This window comes from Pseudoliparis swirei, chromosome 2, assembly GCF_029220125.1.
Source record: "Pseudoliparis swirei isolate HS2019 ecotype Mariana Trench chromosome 2, NWPU_hadal_v1, whole genome shotgun sequence".
Lineage (NCBI taxonomy): Eukaryota > Metazoa > Chordata > Actinopteri > Perciformes > Liparidae > Pseudoliparis > Pseudoliparis swirei.
Window position 1 is genome coordinate 15,334,272 of NC_079389.1, and position 21,774 is coordinate 15,356,045.

General features: G+C 39.2%; 1 protein-coding gene across 1 annotated transcript; it reads left to right on the top strand.

The window, feature by feature from the left end:
• Positions 1-9,279: 9,279 nt before the first annotated feature.
• spopla (speckle type BTB/POZ protein like a) lies at positions 9,280-21,444 on the top strand. The gene is made up of 12 exons (XM_056434752.1): positions 9,280-9,411; positions 10,662-10,746; positions 13,095-13,212; positions 13,441-13,562; positions 13,845-13,996; positions 14,147-14,274; positions 15,360-15,537; positions 15,998-16,053; positions 16,177-16,299; positions 19,159-19,301; positions 19,394-19,447; positions 19,948-21,444. Exons 3-12 carry the CDS (start codon positions 13,135-13,137, stop codon positions 20,090-20,092), a joined length of 1,179 nt encoding a protein of 392 aa, XP_056290727.1. The 5' UTR covers positions 9,280-9,411; positions 10,662-10,746; positions 13,095-13,134; the 3' UTR covers positions 20,093-21,444.
• The last annotated feature ends 330 nt before the right edge of the window (positions 21,445-21,774 follow it).

Genomic DNA, 21,774 nt, shown 5'->3' on the forward strand with positions numbered 1-21,774 from the left:
GTTATATTCACACATATATACTACAAATAGAAACAAACTGGTCCAGTTCTGCCATAACATATTCGTCTGCCAGTCAACCATCAGCCATCAACTCTTGGAAATCCTGACAGTCGGGAGCTTTAGGAGTCATAAGCTCGAGGTATCTTGGAGACACACACTGCCCAACACAAACAATTTGGTACCTGTAATGTTATGTCAATACCGTCGGACACAAGACAGATGTTGTTATTATTTTGTCATTTCAAAATTCTGCAGCAGTTTAAGAACCTCAGAGATCCTGTTGCCCTGCACCAGAATGTCAACTAATGGACGGTCAGTCGGAGAAGAGCAGCAAATTTGTTACCACTGACAGAGAGTAGTGATAGATTCAAGAGCTGGAGAACATCCACAAAGCAGCAGGCTGCAGGCAGTCGTAAAGGTCTGGTGACACAGCCAATGCACATATGAAGATAACAGTCATAGAAATAAATCATGAATGAGTTCAAACATTGTGAAGAAGACATTTTTGATTATTGCAAAACTGGAATGCTCTTATGGGGATTTTGAATTAGAATTATCCAGTTTTACAACAAACTTGCATTTTCACTTGTAATGTAATGATCCCTAATATTAAAATGACATGTATGTTTACAATCAACACTTGAAATAACAAGCCTTTATAAAACAAATGCCAAAAGTGATGTGATATGAATGAATACATAATCACTAACGTCTGAATTAGTGTTAGAGTCATGGACGTACCTCAGACAGTATAAGTGTACATAAATAAAACTCAATACATTTTCATATTGTTATTCTGGTCTACCGTAACTGAGAAGAGATTGTTGTGTTTTTACACTTGTGACTATTTCATTCTGAGAGGTAGACGACATGTTTTTAAATTCATAATTCGTATCCAAATAGACACAGGTTTGTAATAAATAAGTAATAGAATGCTTTATATTTGTGGACTTTTTTAAAGATCTGAAAGACATGTAGAATGTTTGGTTTCTACTTTGATCTCAGATAGTCCACCTTTATGTGTCCTGATAAAGTCACCTAGAGGACCATACAATGTCCTCTTCACCCTATAACGTATGAAGCAGGTGTCAGAATGTTGTGAAAATCTACAATAGGCTGTGCTGCGGCTTGTTGAGCTTGTTGTCTGCATTAACAAAAGCCTAAAGCAGGAGATATTATCCTCTGATTCTTGTTAGAACTGCAATCGCTCCAATTACATTTACTCCAAAGTGACTTTTCCCAGTCATCCAGCCAGGGATTTCTTTAGCCATCAATTAGAAACGTCGCTTCTAATCTGAGTCGGCTTCCCAGACACTGGTCATTTCCCATTAGAGTCATTTTCCCCAGGATCCCGTAGAGTGATAGACATCTCCGCGGCTCAATAGAGGAGACGTGGAGGAGACCATAATTAAAGAGGTGACATTTACTCTCAGTCAGGCCCTCTCAGAGATCGGAATCTGCAATTACCTTCCAGAAAATAGCATTGTCAGGACAGGAGCCACGTTAAAAATGGCCCCCCATCTCTGGGGCAGGGCACAGAATGCAATCATTTCCACTGAAGCCGCACTTTGATTGTTTATCCCTTTACCCAGGGTTATCAGCCACTCTACTGTAGCGAATGTACACAGAAGGAAATAAACCTGTGGGCCACTAGCTGGGCCATTCAAGTATTTTGCTGAGTGGTGAATCATAAACGGTAACGTTAACACGATACGCATGAAGGCTGTAATATCATGGATAGGATTCACCAACAAGCCGCTAAGTCTCACTCTCTATTTACCAGAATCGCCCTCTCTTTTTCTCTCTCTCTCTCCCGATCTCTCACACACATTTTCTTTCACGCTCACATATACTACGAGTGCAGACTCCCATAAGACTCTACCTACCCGTGCCTGACTTTCCAGATACTTTATCAAGTGCATAAGGACCATTTGCACAGAAGGCAATTAAAAGCTTTAGTGGTTCCTGCAGGCAGAGGGGTAGTTTGGGGGCCCCAGTCGACACATGAGCCAGCACCTTATTGGAGAGAGCTGGCTTTGTGCAGCAAAATGGCTCTGGTAATTTATACCAAATAGACTGCAGGTATGGTATGAGAGCCAAGAGGAATGCATCTGCATTAATCAATATGAAATTATCCTGGACGTAATTTGTGGAGGGTAGCCATGCACCTGCCGAGTAATGTGATTGGGGCAAGACTGCAGATAAATAAGTGACTCCACACGGTAGAAAATCTGGAAGCTAGAAAAAGAAAAGAGATCCTAAAACCGAATTGTATGTCAAATCACGAGAAAATGAGATGACTCAGGACTGAATGTAGAATCCTTTAGAAAATAATGACACGCTGGGTGCTTCTGAGAAAAAGTTGTCAACCTTTATATGAGCTTCGCAAACAACACCCTAAGTGCATTTCAGTAAATGTGACTTTTAAGTGTGCTTCCCCAAACAAATGCAAATATAGGGCAACTGATTGTCAAGGGTTGTAAGGAAATAAATCTATTCGTATGGTAAATTCTGGTGGCAGAGATAAGGGAGTCCTTAAAATGACCATATGCAAAGGTAGCGATAGTGAGGATGTCCAGCGGATTATCTTGTTTGCATATCTTCTAATCAATCCACTTGCAGCATTCATGTGTAAAGGCCAAGATCACCGTGTCATGTTTTTGAATCAGCCGTGAGTTTATGTAGAGTCCCTTTTTTTGTGTTTAATTTATGTAGGTCTGCAGTTCTCTTTGTCTTAAACATACTTTGTACTTTCTCCTGATATGTTCCACCACCGCAGGTTCCCAATGTTGTAAGTGTCAGTAAATAGAGGAGAAGCCGAGGGCATTCTGGAGATTGTCTGGCCCTTCTTTGGCAGCTGGTGACCTTCCTGGTCTATATGCTCCATGGCTCTCTCCAGTCTCTTTTTTCAGGTTCCAGACAGCCCGGCTCTCTTTATCACTCCCCAAGATCAGCAATTGCTCACCGACAGTCTCTCAGTAATGCATCCAAGCTGGGTATCTCTTAGAGCACGGCAATGTGCTTTGCAAATGCAATATACAAGGAGTGAATACAAGAGAGTAGAAGTGGAGGAAGATCGGAGCATGCCAAGTAGCATCCCGAAGAGGAAGATTTCTTTCAAATGTTATTTCAAGAAAAACAAATTGAGAATAACATTCCACCTTTATTTGATAGTTATTAGTCGAGGGAGACACGGAACAATACAATGTAAGAGAGATGGCTGAAATCAAAGATAGAAGGCTGGTCCATCGTGATATCCCAGATTTTTTTATGTAATGATACACCAACTTTATTCTCTCCTTTAAGGAGATATTACTTCATTTTATATTTACATAGAAAATGGTTGTTGCTATAATAATGCCTTGAATATTGAATTTAGCAACTTTAACAATTCACAACATTAGCCTCATCAACAAAGTCATCCAAGAGTGAAATATTTCTTGGTATATAGCTTTTAGATTACTCCTGGTTTTAATAAAGTAATACTGGTGTTAAAATTTTAGGAGCAACCAATATAAAATAAAGAAATAATCAACCAAGCAGTAATAAGTGAGCTCTTCTACAATGCATGTTAAACCGGAGTACAACCTTAAGATCACGCATCAAGCTAAACGTTGACAAACAACTGGTTGTGTTACATTTGACCATTTGAGTCTTCGATGAGTCAAAAGAGGTTTGCCAATTGTGAAAGTGTAAAAAAAAACTTTCCTGTGGTGCGTGTTTCATAAGCATAGTAACACAGGCTTAATTGGTTGAATTTGTCTCCTGGCATACAAGCAACTGTATACCACAGGCAAAGATAAAAAGACTTCTAAACTCTTTTTTGTGGAGCGGGTAGATGAAAGGGCAGAGAAGACAGGAGCTTGTCAGGAGGAAGCCGGTCCCAGCAGCCAGTTAGTGTGCAACTGTAGCCGACCAGAAGAACAACATGTTATCATCCGCTCCCTGCTTGAGAAGTGAGACGCCTCGTCATCGAGTCGTAATGTTTTATTCCTCCCTCAACTCTCGTTCTTCACGACGAACGGCATCGTTGTTTACAAATATGAGAAGCGGACTGTACAGTGGTTCACACTTCGATTTAACATTTTTGCACTTTTTTATTTTTTTTTAAGCAGTCTGGATTAAAAAATAAATAATTTCAAGTGATTTGACTTCCACTTTTCTTCCAGAACATAATTTATTGTAATTGAAATTGATGGACACATACATACACATTGGATAGCTCCTCAAATCAGTACTTGAAGTAGCAGGATACGTTGTAGCAGAAATTGTTGATTAAAATGTTTATTTATAATGAAATATCATATGTAGTTAATATTGTGAAGCTATTTGGTTAGGTTTTGGAAAGGATCATGCTTTAAGTAGGTGTTTTGCCTACTGTACATATGTATGTTAAATTTGCTAAATTTAATATTTAAAGCATTATTATTCAACCATTTTCTATTTAAAGGTATCATAAAGCAATGTTTTATAAATAAATGAAGTTGCTCTCCCTTTGTGTTTGTTGTTATCCAAGCTTCTCCCTGCTTTGTTATGTTAACTGCTCTAATACGGCAGTTACTTTTAAACTTCAATCACTTATAATTAGGGATTAAAATGTATGCAGCTACTATACTGTTCATTTGATGTGGTTATTTAGCCTCATATTGAGTACTTTTAGCATATTGTTATGATTGTTTGATTTAAAGCCAGTCTGCATAAAGAGCCAATAATACATGTGTCACTGTCCAAGGACAGCTGTGTAAAAGCACATATATAATATGGAAGAAATAATACATCTTTTGCATAAATGTGTCTGATTTTTACTGTTCTGGTTGTTTTCTATTCACATAGATTAAACTGTATTTACAATGGATTATATTAAGTATATGTTTAGTATGTACAGTCAATTAACATCTAGTTCAATTTGCATCTCTACTCTTAGCATTCAAATTAATGATTTTTTACATGAAAAACAAATGTCTCTTTAAAACTTACACACAAGTTAGTTCAATGGTCAAACCACTTTTTCAGTATTACAGAGTTAAAGTGTTAAACAGAGCTGTTCAATGGCACTAATTCAGTCACCAGATTTCATTGCATTCCGCTGTTGGAGCTCCACTGACACACAAACAAGCATGCAACTGGTTCAGGATCAGCTAGTCAAATGCACAAAGACTCATAGACAAATTATCAACATCTACTCATTCTCTTTAATCAAGTGAAGTATGCAAGAATGTGGTTGTAAAGTGTTCATCTCAAAACTAATAACTATGATAAAAATGTTCAAGAACTTCATTCGATAATCAGAGCAGAATAAAATGGCACATTTTGGTTAAATTTTAGTCTCATTTCCTTACAAAGCTCGACTATTAATAAACATGGAGCCAGTGTGCAATTTCTCTCACTGCTAAGTGATAAATAAGCTATGAAGAAAAGAATAGAATAGAAACAAGTGAGAATGGACATCTTGGCAGCAAAGCATCTGCTTCATGCCACATTATCAGCCCTGTCAAAATATTGAAGGTACTCAAAGATTGTTGGGAAGGAAAACACGGAATGCACAAAAACTGAAAAAGAAACAGAACACATCATTTTCTCTTATTCCTCTTTCCTTCACAGCCAACATTTCCTGTGAACTCTGGTGTTGAATACCGGTGTTAATAACAGTTTGTGTTATTGTTAATTGGGCACAATACATTTTACAGAACATATATAGTATGGACTTGTTTCACTTTACATAGTATAATAAATATCATCATAATACCTGTATTACTGTCCGCTGAACAGCTCAGTTGGTCAAATCTAAACAACTCAGCGAATGCGGAAAAATCTCTTTTGGTCGTAAGAAGAAAAAAAAGAGTTTCAAAGTGTTTTCAGTGATTACATCTGAGGAGTCCTGGTCCAGTGCCTGCAGGCTCAATGGAGCTGCACATTTCAAATAGTAGGCACTCAGAGTGGCGTTGTGGATTTCAGTTTTTCAATAATCTGAATATTATTCAAACACAGATCTTTGTCAGTGACATGCAACAATAATTTATTAATTTCTTATATTTACTAGAAATTACCTTCCATCAGATTTATGCATTTATTTAGAAACTTAACATTTTGGGTTTTAAGAGCTGTATTATCAATGTACTTCATAAAAGTTGATATCTAAACATTGCATCAGTGTGATATTGTGTGTTACTATCATCAAAAGAGCTGTGTGTGTGTGTGTGTGGGGGGGGGGGGTTACACTGGATCAAGCTCATTATGTGTGAAGTTATTCAGAAATATCTCAATGGACTATGAGCACCTCCGCTGTCGACTGGCAGCCCGTGTGTGAAATTGACAGAACTGCAAGACGTTAGAAGTGCTGCTTGACTTCAGCTGCCACGGCTGCTGTACTTTGTTGTGCATCGAGAGGACCCCAATTTCATTGAGATGATAGTAAAGACTGGGCCTCCCTAAGGCAATGTGCTGTTTTTTTCCCCGTAACACAAGCAATATGTAGAAGGAAAAGTGAGTAATGAAAAAGCAATAAACAGCGCAGCAGAACAGACCAACACCGACTGGAAGTCACAGTGGATTAACACCACGGCAATGAGTGTCGCGCACTAAAGAGCTACAATCATGACAGAACTGGCATCCCTCCAATTACCACACTAAATCTCTCAGCAATGCCAGGCTCTTTATGAAACCAAATGATAAAGATCAATAAGTCACATACATTTCAAACTGTGTCAACACAGAATTCTGATGGACACTACATTGTAGTAAAGGACACACTGGATGTCACAGAGATGTAAAAAAAGAGATCCTCTCTTTGAAAGGAAAGACTGATTTCCACTTTGCATATGTTTCATGAAATACCTCATAGATTCTCCACACACCAGTGTGATTAGTTTGGCATGGGGACTCAAGGTGATACAGGAGTCAATGTTAATGACCGACTACAGAACTATTGGCATCTCATGTAGTTGGGATTAGATTAACCATGTTTCAGGGCCATATTCAAATGGCAATTCCACTACTTCATGTCAACGCGACTTGCTGTGCACGCTGTTATTCAGGGGTTGTTTTGTGTCCTTTTTTTCTTCTCATTTCCATAAATGGAACACACACAATATTACGATTCATTGTTTTCTCAAAAATCAACAGTCGATCAATCACAGAGGGATAGTGGTATCTACCGAGAGTAGAAAATACACCACAGTGTAATTAATTTCAGTTGTGTTTTACATAAGATCTAGGTTAAATAGATTCATTTAAAGAGAGCTATCTCTTTAGAAGTGGGTGAAAGCCGTCTTTGGTATGGATGTCGATAAGAGGACACTGCAAAAAAAAATGTCTCCATCACAAACTACTCATTAACTGCCTTGTATGGGATTTTCATTGAAAACTATAGTAACTAATTAATTTTCTTCAGGACCTATGTTCAACTAAAAGCCATGTTTCCATATCCATCTACTCAATATTTAGGTATTACCATATATCTTATTGCTTAGATTTAATCAAATTAGATGGAATTGGAATAGTTGGGGCTTTTCTACGATCTCCTTTGTTCAGTATTATGACTTTATTTCCAAGACACTGGAAAAAAGGGTGTGACGAACGTCAGACTCAATTTTCCTCTCGACATCTGTTTTACCGTGTTCTGATAAGGTCACCGGGGCTCACCTTGTCACTGCAGTCTTTTTCTTTCTGCTCATGAGTTCTGTCTGTGTCAGTCTTCATCACTGAATGCACTGAATAGTTGTCAGGAATAATATCAGTAGTATTTTGAGGGCTCCCTAATTAGAATGGTATTGTAAGTTGGAGGTAGGAGAATGTCACAGGCATTATTTACGGAGATATTCATGCTGAGGGCTATTCTTGATGAACATATAAAATAGGACAAAGACACAAAACAGGCATTCAGTGCTATTCATTCTGAAGCCAAACATGCAAAAATATTACAATTGTGTCAATCAAAATGATATGAAACGAAACAAAAAAGCTTAGTATTACGATGCTCATGCTGTGCGCAACGCTTACTAATACCAACGCTTTTTATAGAATAGCAGATAAATGCAATTAAATGATTATTCCGGAGACTACCTAACTTTGAATTGTTGGATGATGTTGTCTGTAGACACATTCAGCACAGCCCGTATCCCTGCCCTCGAATTAAACAGATTTCAATTCCTGATAAGCTTATCTGTATCTTTTTAAATGTTATGATCTTATCATTCATCCCTTCTACTTCAAGATGGGTCAGAGTGGCATCACTATGATATCAAAGACATTTGATGTGGGCTTCAGTATCGAAATGTGACATTTTGCTGCTGTGTTTACAATATATGTGACCAAACCCAAACTGACTTACACAGGTGTTTTGATGTTTGTCGTCAGTAGAAAATGCACAACTTCACAGACTACCGTACTTGCACAATAATTGGTGCAGAGGACCCATTTATCGTTCATTCTGCAGAACAGTGTCTATCCATCTGAAAGAGAATTAGTTATCACAGGCCTACAGGGAGCCATTATAGACTATTGTTTCAGTGAGTGGCTTACCCCAAGCTGCTTTGTGTTTGTTAGATGAGAAACATCAGAAGCAGGAGAGACAGTATGAAGTAAAAGCTACATTATAACAAGTCTCCTTTCGATATTGATCTTTTATCCATGTCTCTAGTCTATTTAGATGGGCTATTACACATATTATATGCAGACACAAACACATTGTTTGCATTTCTTCCCATGTGAGGACCACCATGGGACATTTGGATGACTAAATTCATTCAGATTCAGACCATGTCTATCTCTACCTTTTCCAACAATCAATAACCTATGATCCAAATTCTTAACCCCAAAAGCAATCTATATTCCAAAAATATAATTATAAGCAACAAAGATTTCATAAAACATCCTAATTGTGAAGCTCAAAACTAACACACCATAATTTTTTTTAGATAAATCTCAAGCTTTATTAACAGAATATATTTATATATATAAAATTATATACAGTGTATATATTTTTTTTACAGAATATATATACATATATATATATATACTGTATGTATATGTATATATATATATATGTGTGTGTACTTATGTAGCGATATATTGTGGAGATAAATTATGATATATTATTATTATTAATATTATTATTAGTATTTGTATTATTATTATTATTGTTGTTTCATTGTCTGGATCAGGCATCAATGATAACAGTAGATGAAGCAGGATGTTATCCAAATTACGCGCATGCGCAATACATCCATGTTCTAGCCTGTTAAGCTACCAGGCAGCTAGACAGATGTAAGCTAGCACAGATATAAATTAGACAAAGAAACCTTGTGAAGAGACTGAGTGAAAGAGAGTTTAAAGTAACGGAGGGTGAAAGGAGCGACTGTGACACAAAGCTATATGCGCCATTCGATATATATGGAAGTATGAAATTGAAAGGTACGCCGTCACTATATCTTTTTAAACTTTTTGTGAGCAGTCAGTGAAGAGATTAGCTTTGGCTAGCTGCTAGTTAGCCGCTGTTGTTTTCCCACCAGCAGATAGGACCAAAACGTGAGGGTTTGAGAGCTAGCTCGGTTAGTTAGCATCCTGTCACAGGGATCAGTGAAGGCCCTTTGTTTTACACCGGGTGATGCGGGGTCTTAACAGCACATTGCCAATTTAACTTGAGGGGTCCTCAGCTAGTTCGTGTCGCAACAATGAGTAGCGTAGCTCATGTAAGTCAGCTTGGTAAAATGTGTCCAGATTTCATGGTGACATGTGTTGTGCTAGGATAGCTGCTCGGTGCTAGCTGCATTTGCGGTGCAACGTTATAGTGAAGTTAACATTAATCTAGCTCGTAGGGATGTTCATGTTAGCTTGGGTTAGCCACATGCGTATTACACAGATAACTGACAGATTGGCAACATCTTATTGTTTTCTTTTTTCAAATTAACGCCACTCTTCTTGGCTGACGTTAGCTAAACCAGCTAACGTTGTATAGAACGAGTGAAGTAATATCGTTTGGCGATAATAATAATAATGAGTGTTTGGAAATGAGTGTTGACAATGTAGCTGTTGTTTATGCTAAACTTGAGCTGTTGCTTTTTTACTGATATCGATGTTTTTTTTTGGTCACCTCCGCTCACATCTCAAATAGCGCACAGGCTAAAGTAAGCCGTGACGTTAATTTAAGATATGATCGTTTTAACTTTTAACTTAAGTTGATGCAAACTAGCCAGATGCTTCCTCGGAAAGCGTAATTTATGTTGTGTTGAAGGCGAGGTTGCACGACTCCAGCGAACTCGTCTGTTAGCCAAACAAAGTTGCAGGTGATTCTTGAGTTGGCTAATTTAACAGACAGGCCGACAATCGTCTCTTACGTCCTGGACCAAAGCATACACCATGTACCACCCCTAAAGCCACATTACCTTGAGTTATTAATCAACTACCTTCACGTTAACTGTTTTTTGCAATATAGTGGCATTTGCGTTTTAGAGAGCTCACATTTTCTAAGGATGTCACTTTGTTGTCACTTGGATAATGTATGATCCTAGTTAGATATGACAGGTCTGGTTTATTGTCAGAGCTGTGGTTGCATTGCCAGATGCTCCAGTGATATTAGTTGATCACTTGAATTGCTTCTTGAAATTTTGAGCAAGTACTTTTTTTATGTCTACAAATATGTTTCCTTTTTTCTTTCTTTCTAGAGTGGAACATGAAGATAGGGCCATGAACGATCCTGTGATAACTTAAAAAACAACTGCATCTCTGTACATTTCAACCATTCAAGAGGTGATTATGAGGTTTCATTTCCTTGCTGAGGCTGCATGATTTAGCGGTCAACGTTATGATTTTTGCTCAAGGTGGTTCAGTTGCTGCAGTGTGCAATCTAGGTCTTTTCATTCATTCCATCAAGTATACTTCATGTGATGTATAAGCAAACGCACCAAATGTCCTGAATGTAATCCCTGCTTATATGTTCAATTGCACATCTCATAATGTATATATGTATAGCCTCAATCATAACAAATAGGAAAGCTGTAAAGTGGCCACGTAAATAAACAGACAAAAACAAACGGTAATGACATGTTAGTTGAACCGGGGATTCTGCAATGTATATTGCAAGTCACATGGTGGGACATTCACCCAGACAGAAAGTGAACTCTGGGGAAGCGAGATGGTGGAAGAGCCGTAGTTTCATAACTTCTCTCCCTTAATATCCTCTTCTCTGCCTTAATATCCTCTTTTGGAGAAACAATTTGTTTGTGATTATTGCATCATGCAAGTCATTTGTGTCTGAGCAGAATGGTAAAACTGTGTCACGTATAAATCAGAAGTAAAGATTGTAGGTTTTTGCCTCGATCCTCATTTCCCAGTTATCAAAACAATTCTCAACCAAGTGTAAACCTTGTTTAAGTGTACATTTAAATACCTGACTCAAGATGAAGGTGGTTTTATAGGCTTTGATTCAAACTTCACTTTGTGACAAAAGTTAATTAAAATGTGCTCACAAAAGGGGTTGCGTCACCTTAGTGTCGCGGGATGAGGGAACATGAAATATTTGCAAATGTGATTCTGATACTTCAGCACATGTGTCTGAACATAGCATATCTTGTGTTTGCTTTGGCATGCTTCTGGCTTAGGGGTTGTGTGTGTGCTTAGATTAAATGAAATTGGCACTTTTGTACATGGAAAATGGCCGTTAAGACTGAATCAAGATGTTTTAAAACATTTTTTAAATAACCGCAGACTTATTGGACGTAGCCTGTAACTGACGACTCAGCCGATACAGAGGCTGCTGAACACCATCGTCTAGTAACGACCATATTAATTTGAATATGCCAGCATTGTGACATGAGATGTTGTTTTTCTACAGTTAAACTGTCAAGACAGTAATCCCTGCGTATCCTACTTCCTCTGCTTAATCAAAAAAATCAATCAGTAGTAAAATCTTTGGAAGTGATCACAAGTGAAAAAGATAAAGTGTAACTTAATGTCGCCTCAGGTGTCATTGTTAAAGGAGCTTTATTTAACATTCTCAACATTAATATTGCAGCTAACAGCTATTTGTTACGTGAAGATATATATATATATATACACATATACAATACACACAAACAGAGAAATAAGTCACTCTCCCTCTGTGTGTTATTCAAGCTTCCTCTTGCTTTGTTGACATAGCCGGGCTGGCCAAGCGTACTTTTAGTGCATGTTTGTGCATGTGAGAGTGCCACACGGGTTGGCCCACAGCCGCTGCCCTGCCTCTCATATGGCGGTTATATAGCTGATAACTTTGTTGGAAGTGTGGCGCCCACCACAGTTCGCTCGGTCAGCACTACTGTTAGAGTTTGCAATGTTGGCACCATTAGCCGTGAGCCTAAGTTAAAGTCTCCTTTGTACATAATTCTCTTTTTATTATTATTTGTTTAGCATCTGTCCTTTTTTCAGAATGTAGCGAGCAACAATCATTTCAATGTTTTTATGGACACCTGACTATTTTTTGAAGGCCTATCCTTTTAATGCACAATGTGTTGTTGTCGAGGACGTGACAGTTGGCTGCAGCTGTCGGATGTTGATTCCTGGTCAGGGTTTTTCTGACAAACCTGAAGTCCCAAACACATCCTTGTATTAAGCAATATGTAATCGCTGTCTTTTGGTTGGTTGGTTGGTTAGGAATAGCTTTGTTTCAGATGTGAGGAAGATGGGCGTTTATATAGCCATATCGTCTGGCACTACGGAAGCCGTCTTGTTCGTTCATTCAATATTTAAGTTACCACTGTTTTTTAGATAATCACAGATCATCTGATTTACTATGTTGCATGTATACAATGCAAATCCTAAAACCTGCTGTCGAAGGAATTTACATTGCATTTACATGTTTCCTCCTATCCCATCGTCAAACATTTTTCCAAATGTTGGTCTTCAGTTTTACCAAAGTACAATATTTCAGGATATAGTGACAGTGCAGACTTTTTTTCCATCACATTTCATCGCAATATGAATTCCAGCAGATTACAATCATGTGAATGCCATATATTATATATATTTTTCTGTCAGACTTATTCCTGACAGTTAGTTTCTGTGTATTTTATACTAGTTTGTGCAGAATAAATGTAACATTGTTTTCTTGGAATGATTAGTGCTTACAGGACAAACGTGAGTGGTACTCCGAAGCCAGTGATGTCACGGGTTCCCACCCCTCCTCCTCCTGGGGAGATGTCAAGTGGACCTGTGGCAGAGAGCTGGTGTTACACACAGGTAAACTCATTGAATCGTATTCAATACACAAAGGAGTTAAAGCTGATTAAATAGTTGCAAACCATATCACGCTACTGATATTTAATTCCCAGCTTTTTATTTTTCCCTTTTTATGTTTATATGCGACTCTGCCCCCCCTCCCCCCCATAATACTAAACGTTTTTTTTTAACTGTATTTAAAAAATGGATACAAAGGCTCACATTTCTGCATATTCTTTTTCTTCCAAGGTCAAAGTTGTGAAGTTTTCATACATGTGGACCATAAACAACTTTAGCTTTTGCAGAGAAGAAATGGGGGAAGTGTTGAAGAGCTCAACCTTCTCCTCTGGCCCGAACGACAAGATGAAATGGTTCGTACATTCATGCTTGCAGATGTCTTGAGTTTTTTGCATTAATCTATCCGTCTCATTTAAACTATTCCAGTTTCATGTCCTTGTATTAGTACACATGTTATTGAAAAGTCTGTATGTTTTATTTTACTTTGGGAACTCTGCACACAAGGGAGAGAATCACCCCCAAAGGCTCATCGTAGTCTTGTGTTCTCACAAAAGTGATAAAAGCAGTTATGACTGTCTTCGTTCTATTTTATACTGTTGCTGATCTGCAGCGTTCTCTTTTGTTTTTCTTGCCAGGTGTCTGCGAGTCAATCCAAAGGGACTTGATGATGAAAGCAAAGATTATCTGTCGTTGTATTTACTTCTTGTTAGTTGTCCAAAAAGTGAAGTCAGAGCAAAGTTCAAGTTTTCTTTGTTGAATGCAAAAAGAGAAGAGACAAAAGCAATGGGTGAGTAATAGCAATCAGAACCTCACCACATCCTTTATACTAAATATCCAATTTTCCCTTCATCCCGACACTTTATTAATTAATTTCTAAAATGTTAAAGCAAAAGAGACATTATTAAGACCGCATTGTTGTATTTTGTTCTTGTCACAGAAAGCCAAAGAGCATATAGATTTGTCCAAGGCAAAGACTGGGGATTCAAAAAATTCATAAGGAGAGATTTCCTCCTTGATGAAGCCAATGGACTCTTACCAGACGACAAGCTCACCTTGTTCTGTGAGGTAATTCTATTTTTGCTTTCTTTTTATTCTCCAATAGTTAAAACGGTGTAGCCGTTCTCTTTGTGTATGCTGTAAAATAGCAAATGATATTGCAGAGTGATACTTTTCACATTTCTACTTTCAATAATGGTGTATAATGGCATATTCAGCAATGCCAAAACATACTTTCTTTGATGTGTGAGAAGATATTTGTTGCTGTCTTGAGATTCCTTCTGAAAGAGTATTGATTGGCCTGGCACACATCCCCCTTCTCATCCATAATCCTCATCTGTCCTCAGAACACAGCAACCTCTGAATTCAGAATTATTTTTCAGGTTTTCCATCATTGCTTACCGGAGCCATGTTACAGAGGCTCTGTTGTGTTTGATGTGGCAAACAAAATGAATGAACAGTTACATTCATTCTTTGATGAAAGCATCAAAATCACATCACTGTTGGATTGAAACATTCAACCCCTAGTGTAACCTTATTTTAATTAAGGCCAGAGTCTCTTAATTCAGTCATTGTTTTGACCAGTTCACCCCTGAGCGTAAGCCGTTGTGCCATATTACTACAAACATACTGTTGGCATTTGCTTCAAATGACATTAAGCTCTGAGGAAGTGAAATGCCTCCTCCACCTTGTTTGTTTTTCAAAATAATTGAATTCATCTGGTCAAGAAGAAAAACCTCTCCTAAAAATGTTCCTTCTATGGACAAGTTAAATGAAGTGTCAATGGATTTTGATGAAAATTCATTTGGCCAAATACTGCCAGGGCCAGATGCTGTGCCAGACAGCAGAGATTCAACAATTTCAGGGAAATTGCCACTTTGATAAACAAATTGCTGACAAATTAAAGACAAAATGCCTTTCCTCAGCAATTAGGTTTCAGCAAAGTTAATTAATTTTGGTTTTAAGTGTTCACGGTCCCTCCCATTGTAGGTTCGTCGATCTTGAAAATGTGCTCTAAAAGGATCAAATTAATAATAAATTAGGCTGTTCACCAATGCTTTACAACCTTATTTGCCCCTGGAGTAGTTGGGATGTTTCGCTGTGTTGAGACTGCTTCAGCCTGTCGTCCTCTCACTGATGTTGCTCACATTCAGGTGAGCGTTGTCCAGGACTCGGTGAACATTTCGGGCCAGTCCAACATGAACATGCTGAAGGTACCAGAGTGTCAGCTGTCTGATGATCTGGGGAACCTGTGGGAGTGTTCACGCTTCACAGACTGCAGTCTCTATGTGGGAGGGCAGGAGTTCAAAGCCCACAAATCCATCCTTGCAGGTAAGACCGTCCAGCTACCCAACACTTTAGCAAGTAGCACCCAAAAGTGAAGCCCTCCAAAGGGCCCTAGAAAGACATGCTCATCCCCCCTCTTAATGGCCTCTTGTGGCGATCTGGAAGTACCGCAAAAGGCTACGGTGGGCCTGTATTCTTGACTTGATTTAAATCGGCCCACGTCTGCCGTGCGCTCTAAGCGCCACCTCCTCTGCGTGGCCCTTCTTGACCCAGATGACTGGAATCCAAGAGAAGGAGATGCTGACTCTCATGTCCAGCTCGTCTCCATTGGACATGGTGACAGCTGCACTGGTCAGGGAGAAATGCTGACAAAGTGCAGCTGTATGGATTTAGCAAGATGTTCAGATTGTCATAGTTCACTACTGTGGATTTGGTGTACTAACATGCTTAATACGATGTTGACTGATCGCTATATTTATACGTGTTCTCTTTATTTCTTTGACAGCGAGGTCACCAGTCTTTAATGCCATGTTTGAACATGAAATGGAGGAGAGTAAAAAGGTAAGAATAACTAGTGACAACTGCTTTTAGTTATTGGTCCTGTTACTCTTTTCACTACCGTGACACAATGCTACAAGTTGAAATGAGTCGTACAGAAACCTCTTCTCTTGTCTCCTCTTGCAGAACCGTGTTGACATCAGTGATGTGGATCCAGATGTCTTTAAGGAAATGATGGGGTTCATTTATACAGGAAAAGCCCCGAACCTGGAGAAGATGGCAGACAATTTGCTGGCAGCTGCAGATAAAGTAAGTAGTAATCAAAACATGTTGCTAATATTTTTACAAACACCTGCCTTCCACTTCCTTTTGATGCCAGAGGAAAAGCTTCCTTTACGGTTGCTTTGTTTGGCCAAAAAATGTCTTTCAATGTTACGCATTGCTTCAGTTTGGGTGATAACTGCTTTGCAAATAATGTCACCCGAGGAATCTTGTGTTGAGCTGAGCTCCAGCCAACCACCTTTGCACACAACTCTTGATTCATATTGTTCATATTTTATACAAAAAAATGCACTTTTATATGAGATTTATTTACATTGTTGGTAGTTTTAAGATTTTTGTATCACCACTAGGTATTATATTCGTCAGGTACCAGGGTTTTTCCTGTGTCAAAATGGGTCTTCGGTGCCCCCCAAAACATTTTTTTGCACGGTCTGTTGCCGCTCGGTCCATTCGTGCACCTCACAGTTGTGTATTGATCAGACAAGAAGACACGCTTATCAACTCGATTACTATTGATCAAAACAGAACGAGGGTTCGGCTGTAGCCTACTTGAAACATACTATTGAGAACATATTCGCTGACATGCACGTGATGAACACAGTTTTTTTTAAATGTATTTTTCATCGCAGACTTTTTTTTGCCTTAGGCGCTCGGGATTTGTCATAGGCGTTCGGGAAAACGGCTTAGTCGCGCGCCCACATTTTCTCGATGCAGGAAAAACCCTGAGTACCTAAAACACAGAAACCGTCATGCTGAAAAGGAGATGTGGTCATGGGCATGTTCCGGTCCCTCTGTCCCATGGACCAATGTTCCTCCGTTGGTATGTGTGGAGCCTCCAATTACTTGAGGGGCCAGCGTTGTATGCAAGTCGATGAGGCTAAAGGGGTCATGTGATCTGTTGTGTAATTACACTGATGTTAGGCTACATCTTGTCTGACATAATTTTCGTATTGATAACCTTCAGAATTATATAGTCAGCTTGACATTCTGGGTAGTTTGGAAACGTACTTTATGACGAGAGAACTCTTCACTCAATGCAGTATTTTGTGATGAAGCTGTAACGTCACATATGAGACGTGACTTGATTTGCTGTTCAGACCCTGTTTCCATTTTCTTCCATGTGTTGTTATGTTGCCAGTGGATGTACACATGTTGTACCCTCATTTTTAATTTCTCATCAATGCAGCTTCATATATTCAATTCAATTCAATTCAGTTTATTTGTATAGCCCAATTTCACAAATTACTAATTTGTCTCGGAGTGCTTTACAATCTGTACACATAGACATCCCTGCCCCAAAACCTCACATCGGACCAGGAAAAACTCCCAAATAACCCTTCAGGGGGAAAAAAAGGGAAGAAACCTGCAGGAGAGCAACAGAGGAGGATCCCTCTCCTAGGATGGACAGATGCAATAGATGTAATGTGTACAGAAGGACAGATTTAGAGTTAAAATACATTCAATGAATGTGACAGAGTGTATGAATAGTTCATAGTAGGCATATTCCACGATGAAGACCTCCACGATCCATCAGGCAGATGGCGGTAGAGAGGAGGAGTGGGCGGAGTCTCAATAGTGGGCGGAGTCTCAACAGGACAGTGGCGTAGTCAGTAGCAGATATTCCACGACCCAGACGATCCATCAGGCAGATAGGATCTATGCCGTCTCATAGGGTCCGATGACCCCATGAGACGTGAAGTCAAAAGGACTCCGGGGAGAAAGCAGAGTTAGTAACGTGTGATTGAGAGATGAAAATGTATCCCTAAGGAGAGAAAAGAGGAGATAGGTACTCAGTGCATCCTAAAACGTCCCCCGGCAGCTATAAGCCTATAGCAGCATATCAAGGGGCTGGACCAGGTGAACCTGATTCAGCCCTAACTATAAGCTCTGTCAAAGAGGAAGGTCTTAAGTCTACTCTTAAACGAGGTGACTGTCTGCCTCCCGGACTGAAATTGGAAGCTGGTTCCATAAAAGAGGAGCTTGATAACTAAAGGCTCTGGCTCCCATTCTACTTTTTAAGACTCTAGGAACTACAAGTAGTCCTGCATTTAGTGAGCGCAGCTCTCTAGTGGGGCAATATGGTACTACAAGCTCCTTAAGATATGATGGAGCATCACCAATCAAGGCTTTGTAGGTTAAGAGAAGAATTTTAAAAGTGATTCTTGATTTTACTGGGAGCCAGTGCAGAGCAGCTAGTGCAGGAGTGATGTGATCTCTTTTCTTAGTTTTAGTGAGAACACGAGCTGCAGCATTCTGGATCAACTGGAGGGACCTAAGAGACGTATTAGAGCAGTAAGGAGTTGCAGTAATCCAGTCTCGAAGTAACGAACGCGTGAACCAATTTTTCTGCATCTTTTTGAGACGAGATGTGCCTGATTTTTGAAATATTACGTAGATGAAAGAATGCAGTCCTTGAGATTTGCTTTACGTGGGAGTTAAAGGACAAGTCCCGATCAAAGATAACGTGACAGTCACAATAAATATATGCAAAGCAATATTTATTGTGACTGTCACATGTCTGAAGCACCTCATGATGATGATTTGAATGTGATGGATTGGTGCTTCTTGAATTGTGAGCCAGATTTTTGAGCAACAACCTCCCTTCCCCCTGCAAAATCATCCCAATCATTGCGTAAGTGATGCATCACAAAAGCCATGTGGTGAAATTGGACAATTCCTATTTTTTTAAATTTTGCGATACATATTTAAGGAACCTGCTGGTTGGACATCTTTGAGTCTTGGTGGGTTTTTTCTTCTCTTTCTTCCGAGTAGAGTTGTAACATTGACTTGGGAGCTTTAATATGTTTTCAGAATCGTTGAAACAGATCGTCAAACCCACTTTGCATCCAGGGTGTAACCACAGCTTTTTGTCCCCCCCGATTCCAGTATGCTCTGGAGCGTTTAAAGGTCATGTGTGAAGAGGCCTTGTGCAACAACCTTTCGGTGGAGAATGTGGCCGACACCCTCATCCTAGCAGACTTGCACAGTGCCGAGCAGCTCAAAGCACAAGCCATAGATTTTATCAACAGGCAAGTATCGCAAAAAACCTCCAGTGATAAATTCCTGCTGCCATTTCTGTTTACCAGCTCTGAATCCTTACCTTTTTATCTCCTTGCCATAGGTGCAGTGTCCTGAGACAGCTGGGCTGTAAAGATGGAAAGAACTGGAATAGCAAGTATGTAATTAGCTGATATGTGTGACACAAGATTAATAACACCCTCTTATCTCTTCCCCCAACCAGATGCATTGGAATTCATTGTTTTAGCCCGGGCAGACAGAGCGCTATTTGCCTTTTCAGTTTGAAGCTCCATATCTTTGTATCCAAGTTATTAATACACTCGTACCTGGATAAACCCTGGAAATTGAATATTTGTAGAATAAAATAAAAAAAGAAGGAATGTAGTCGCTATAGGATTGTTTTTTTGTTTTCTTTTTCAGATGATATCGTGTGTTTTTAGAGGACACCTTGAAATGTTGAACTTTGTTGTATTCAACGTGTCAAGACGTTCTTATAATGCACAGGAAGCACGAATGGCTCTTTTAAAGTTTACCATGCAGCTCGCAAATCAAGCGCCCCTTATTTGCTGTGTCATTACGATCCCATTTATGTTCATTGATTTTTAATGTGCACATTTTCACATTTGAGTGTTAACTTGATTTTGCCTGTGCTTACAGTCATGCTACAGACATAATGGAGACTGCAGGCTGGAAGTCAATGATCCAATCCCATCCTCACTTGGTCGCCGAGGCCTTCCGTGCCCTGGCTTCAGCACAGTGCCCCCCCTTTGGTCTTCCCAGGAAGCGTCTAAAACAGTCTTGACTGCCAGACTGTGCCCCAGGACTTTACTGGAGGTGTGAAGCACGGGTTTACAAAGGAAGGACTAGTAAGGATACCACTCTTTATTTCCACCAAAACTGAACACACTTGAATCAAGAAGAGTGGAGCTTTCTGGCCAGGGATTTGGGGAGGCTGGCACATGGACATCAATGGATTGGGAAAGAAAATTGGTAAAATTGGTGTCGCTTGCTTGCTTTGCTGCCCCAACTGGATTCTGTTCAGCCCGGGTAGCAAGTCAAGCCGTCTGCTACTGTTTTTTTTCTTTTTTCTTCCCGTAATTTAAAAAAATGGCCTTAATATATCTGCCATTGCTCCGGAGCTGCTCCAGAGTACTTTGTCTCTTCTACTCTGTGCCTGCCTTGTCACAAAGACCAGGCCTCCTCCAGGTTGCACTAGTTCCCATGAATAGTCATTTTGATATGGAGTTCTATAGGAACGTAACAAAGGTTTAACTAAATGGGAAATATTATATATTTGTAATGTTTAGCCCGTTTTGTGACTAGACATTAAAAAGCATGAACACTTTCAGTGCAAGGTCTGTTCTTTACACTTTTTAAAATATGTGTATGCCCCATATTGATGGCACCATTTCTATGTAAATGACAGTTGAACCATCTTCAGAAGACCAGTGTACAAGAAAGTCTGTTCTATTGCATATTTGTGGGGAAAAATTGTAATCTGCCATTTCGAAGACCCAGTGTCAACCCTTATAACACACGTAAGACAGAAAAGTCTATACTTTGGCCCGGCTATATTAAAACATTGGAAGTATTTACCATTTGAATGACATATTCCAGATCATACGTCTGTGAACTGTTCTAGATTAAATTTTGAGAATTTCTGTCTTTAGTATTGCCAACTTGCAAATATTATATATTCTCAGTATATTGTGGTAACTAAAAGTGGAGAGACTAATGCATGGTCATGTGATTGTCAAAAGAAAGTGTCCAAGTACCAATTTTGTTTTTAACAATTTATTTTCTGCAATTATTTGACATCTGTGTGCAGAATGACATGAATTGAGAATGTGCAAAAGAAATCCTCTAACATGCTTGAACATTTGTAGGATGCTGAGCATCACTTCGACTGGCAATGTTATTCTGTGTTTGAATGGGGGGGTTGTCATGTTTATTCAGTCCGTCTCGTATGTAGTGTGGTGTGACCGACACTTCGGAGGATTTTGTAAATTAAAAGAGTAGCATCGTTTTTACATGATATTACTCATCATTCAGAGTCATGTTGAGATGTTGAAACTACTTTTGTTTGGAAGCAGAAAAGATGAAGTTGTGGTCTGCAAGAATGCCTGCATTAACCCATTAAACCATTTTCCAGCAGTCTGAAGAAGCCCAGGTTGTTTTGTTGAAATCAATGTGACAAGAGGTGTCCGTTGACGGAAGAGTGATTATAATCTATTCTGTTTATTTTTAATGTTTGTCAGACTGAGCGGTTTCATTTTTTTCTGTCTCAAACTGGATTTCTTTTAATTATACGATTGGAGAACAACACTGAAAATGTTCTTGAACTGGAGCACGTTAACATGTTTAATGTCGACCCTTTTCCGCCACGTGCAAGACCTTTTCTTCCTTTTGTTTTCTGTGTGAATGCTCGGCACAAGCTCTAATTAAAGTGAAGACGAGGCTGCTCCCTCCTGCCGGAGCAGAGAC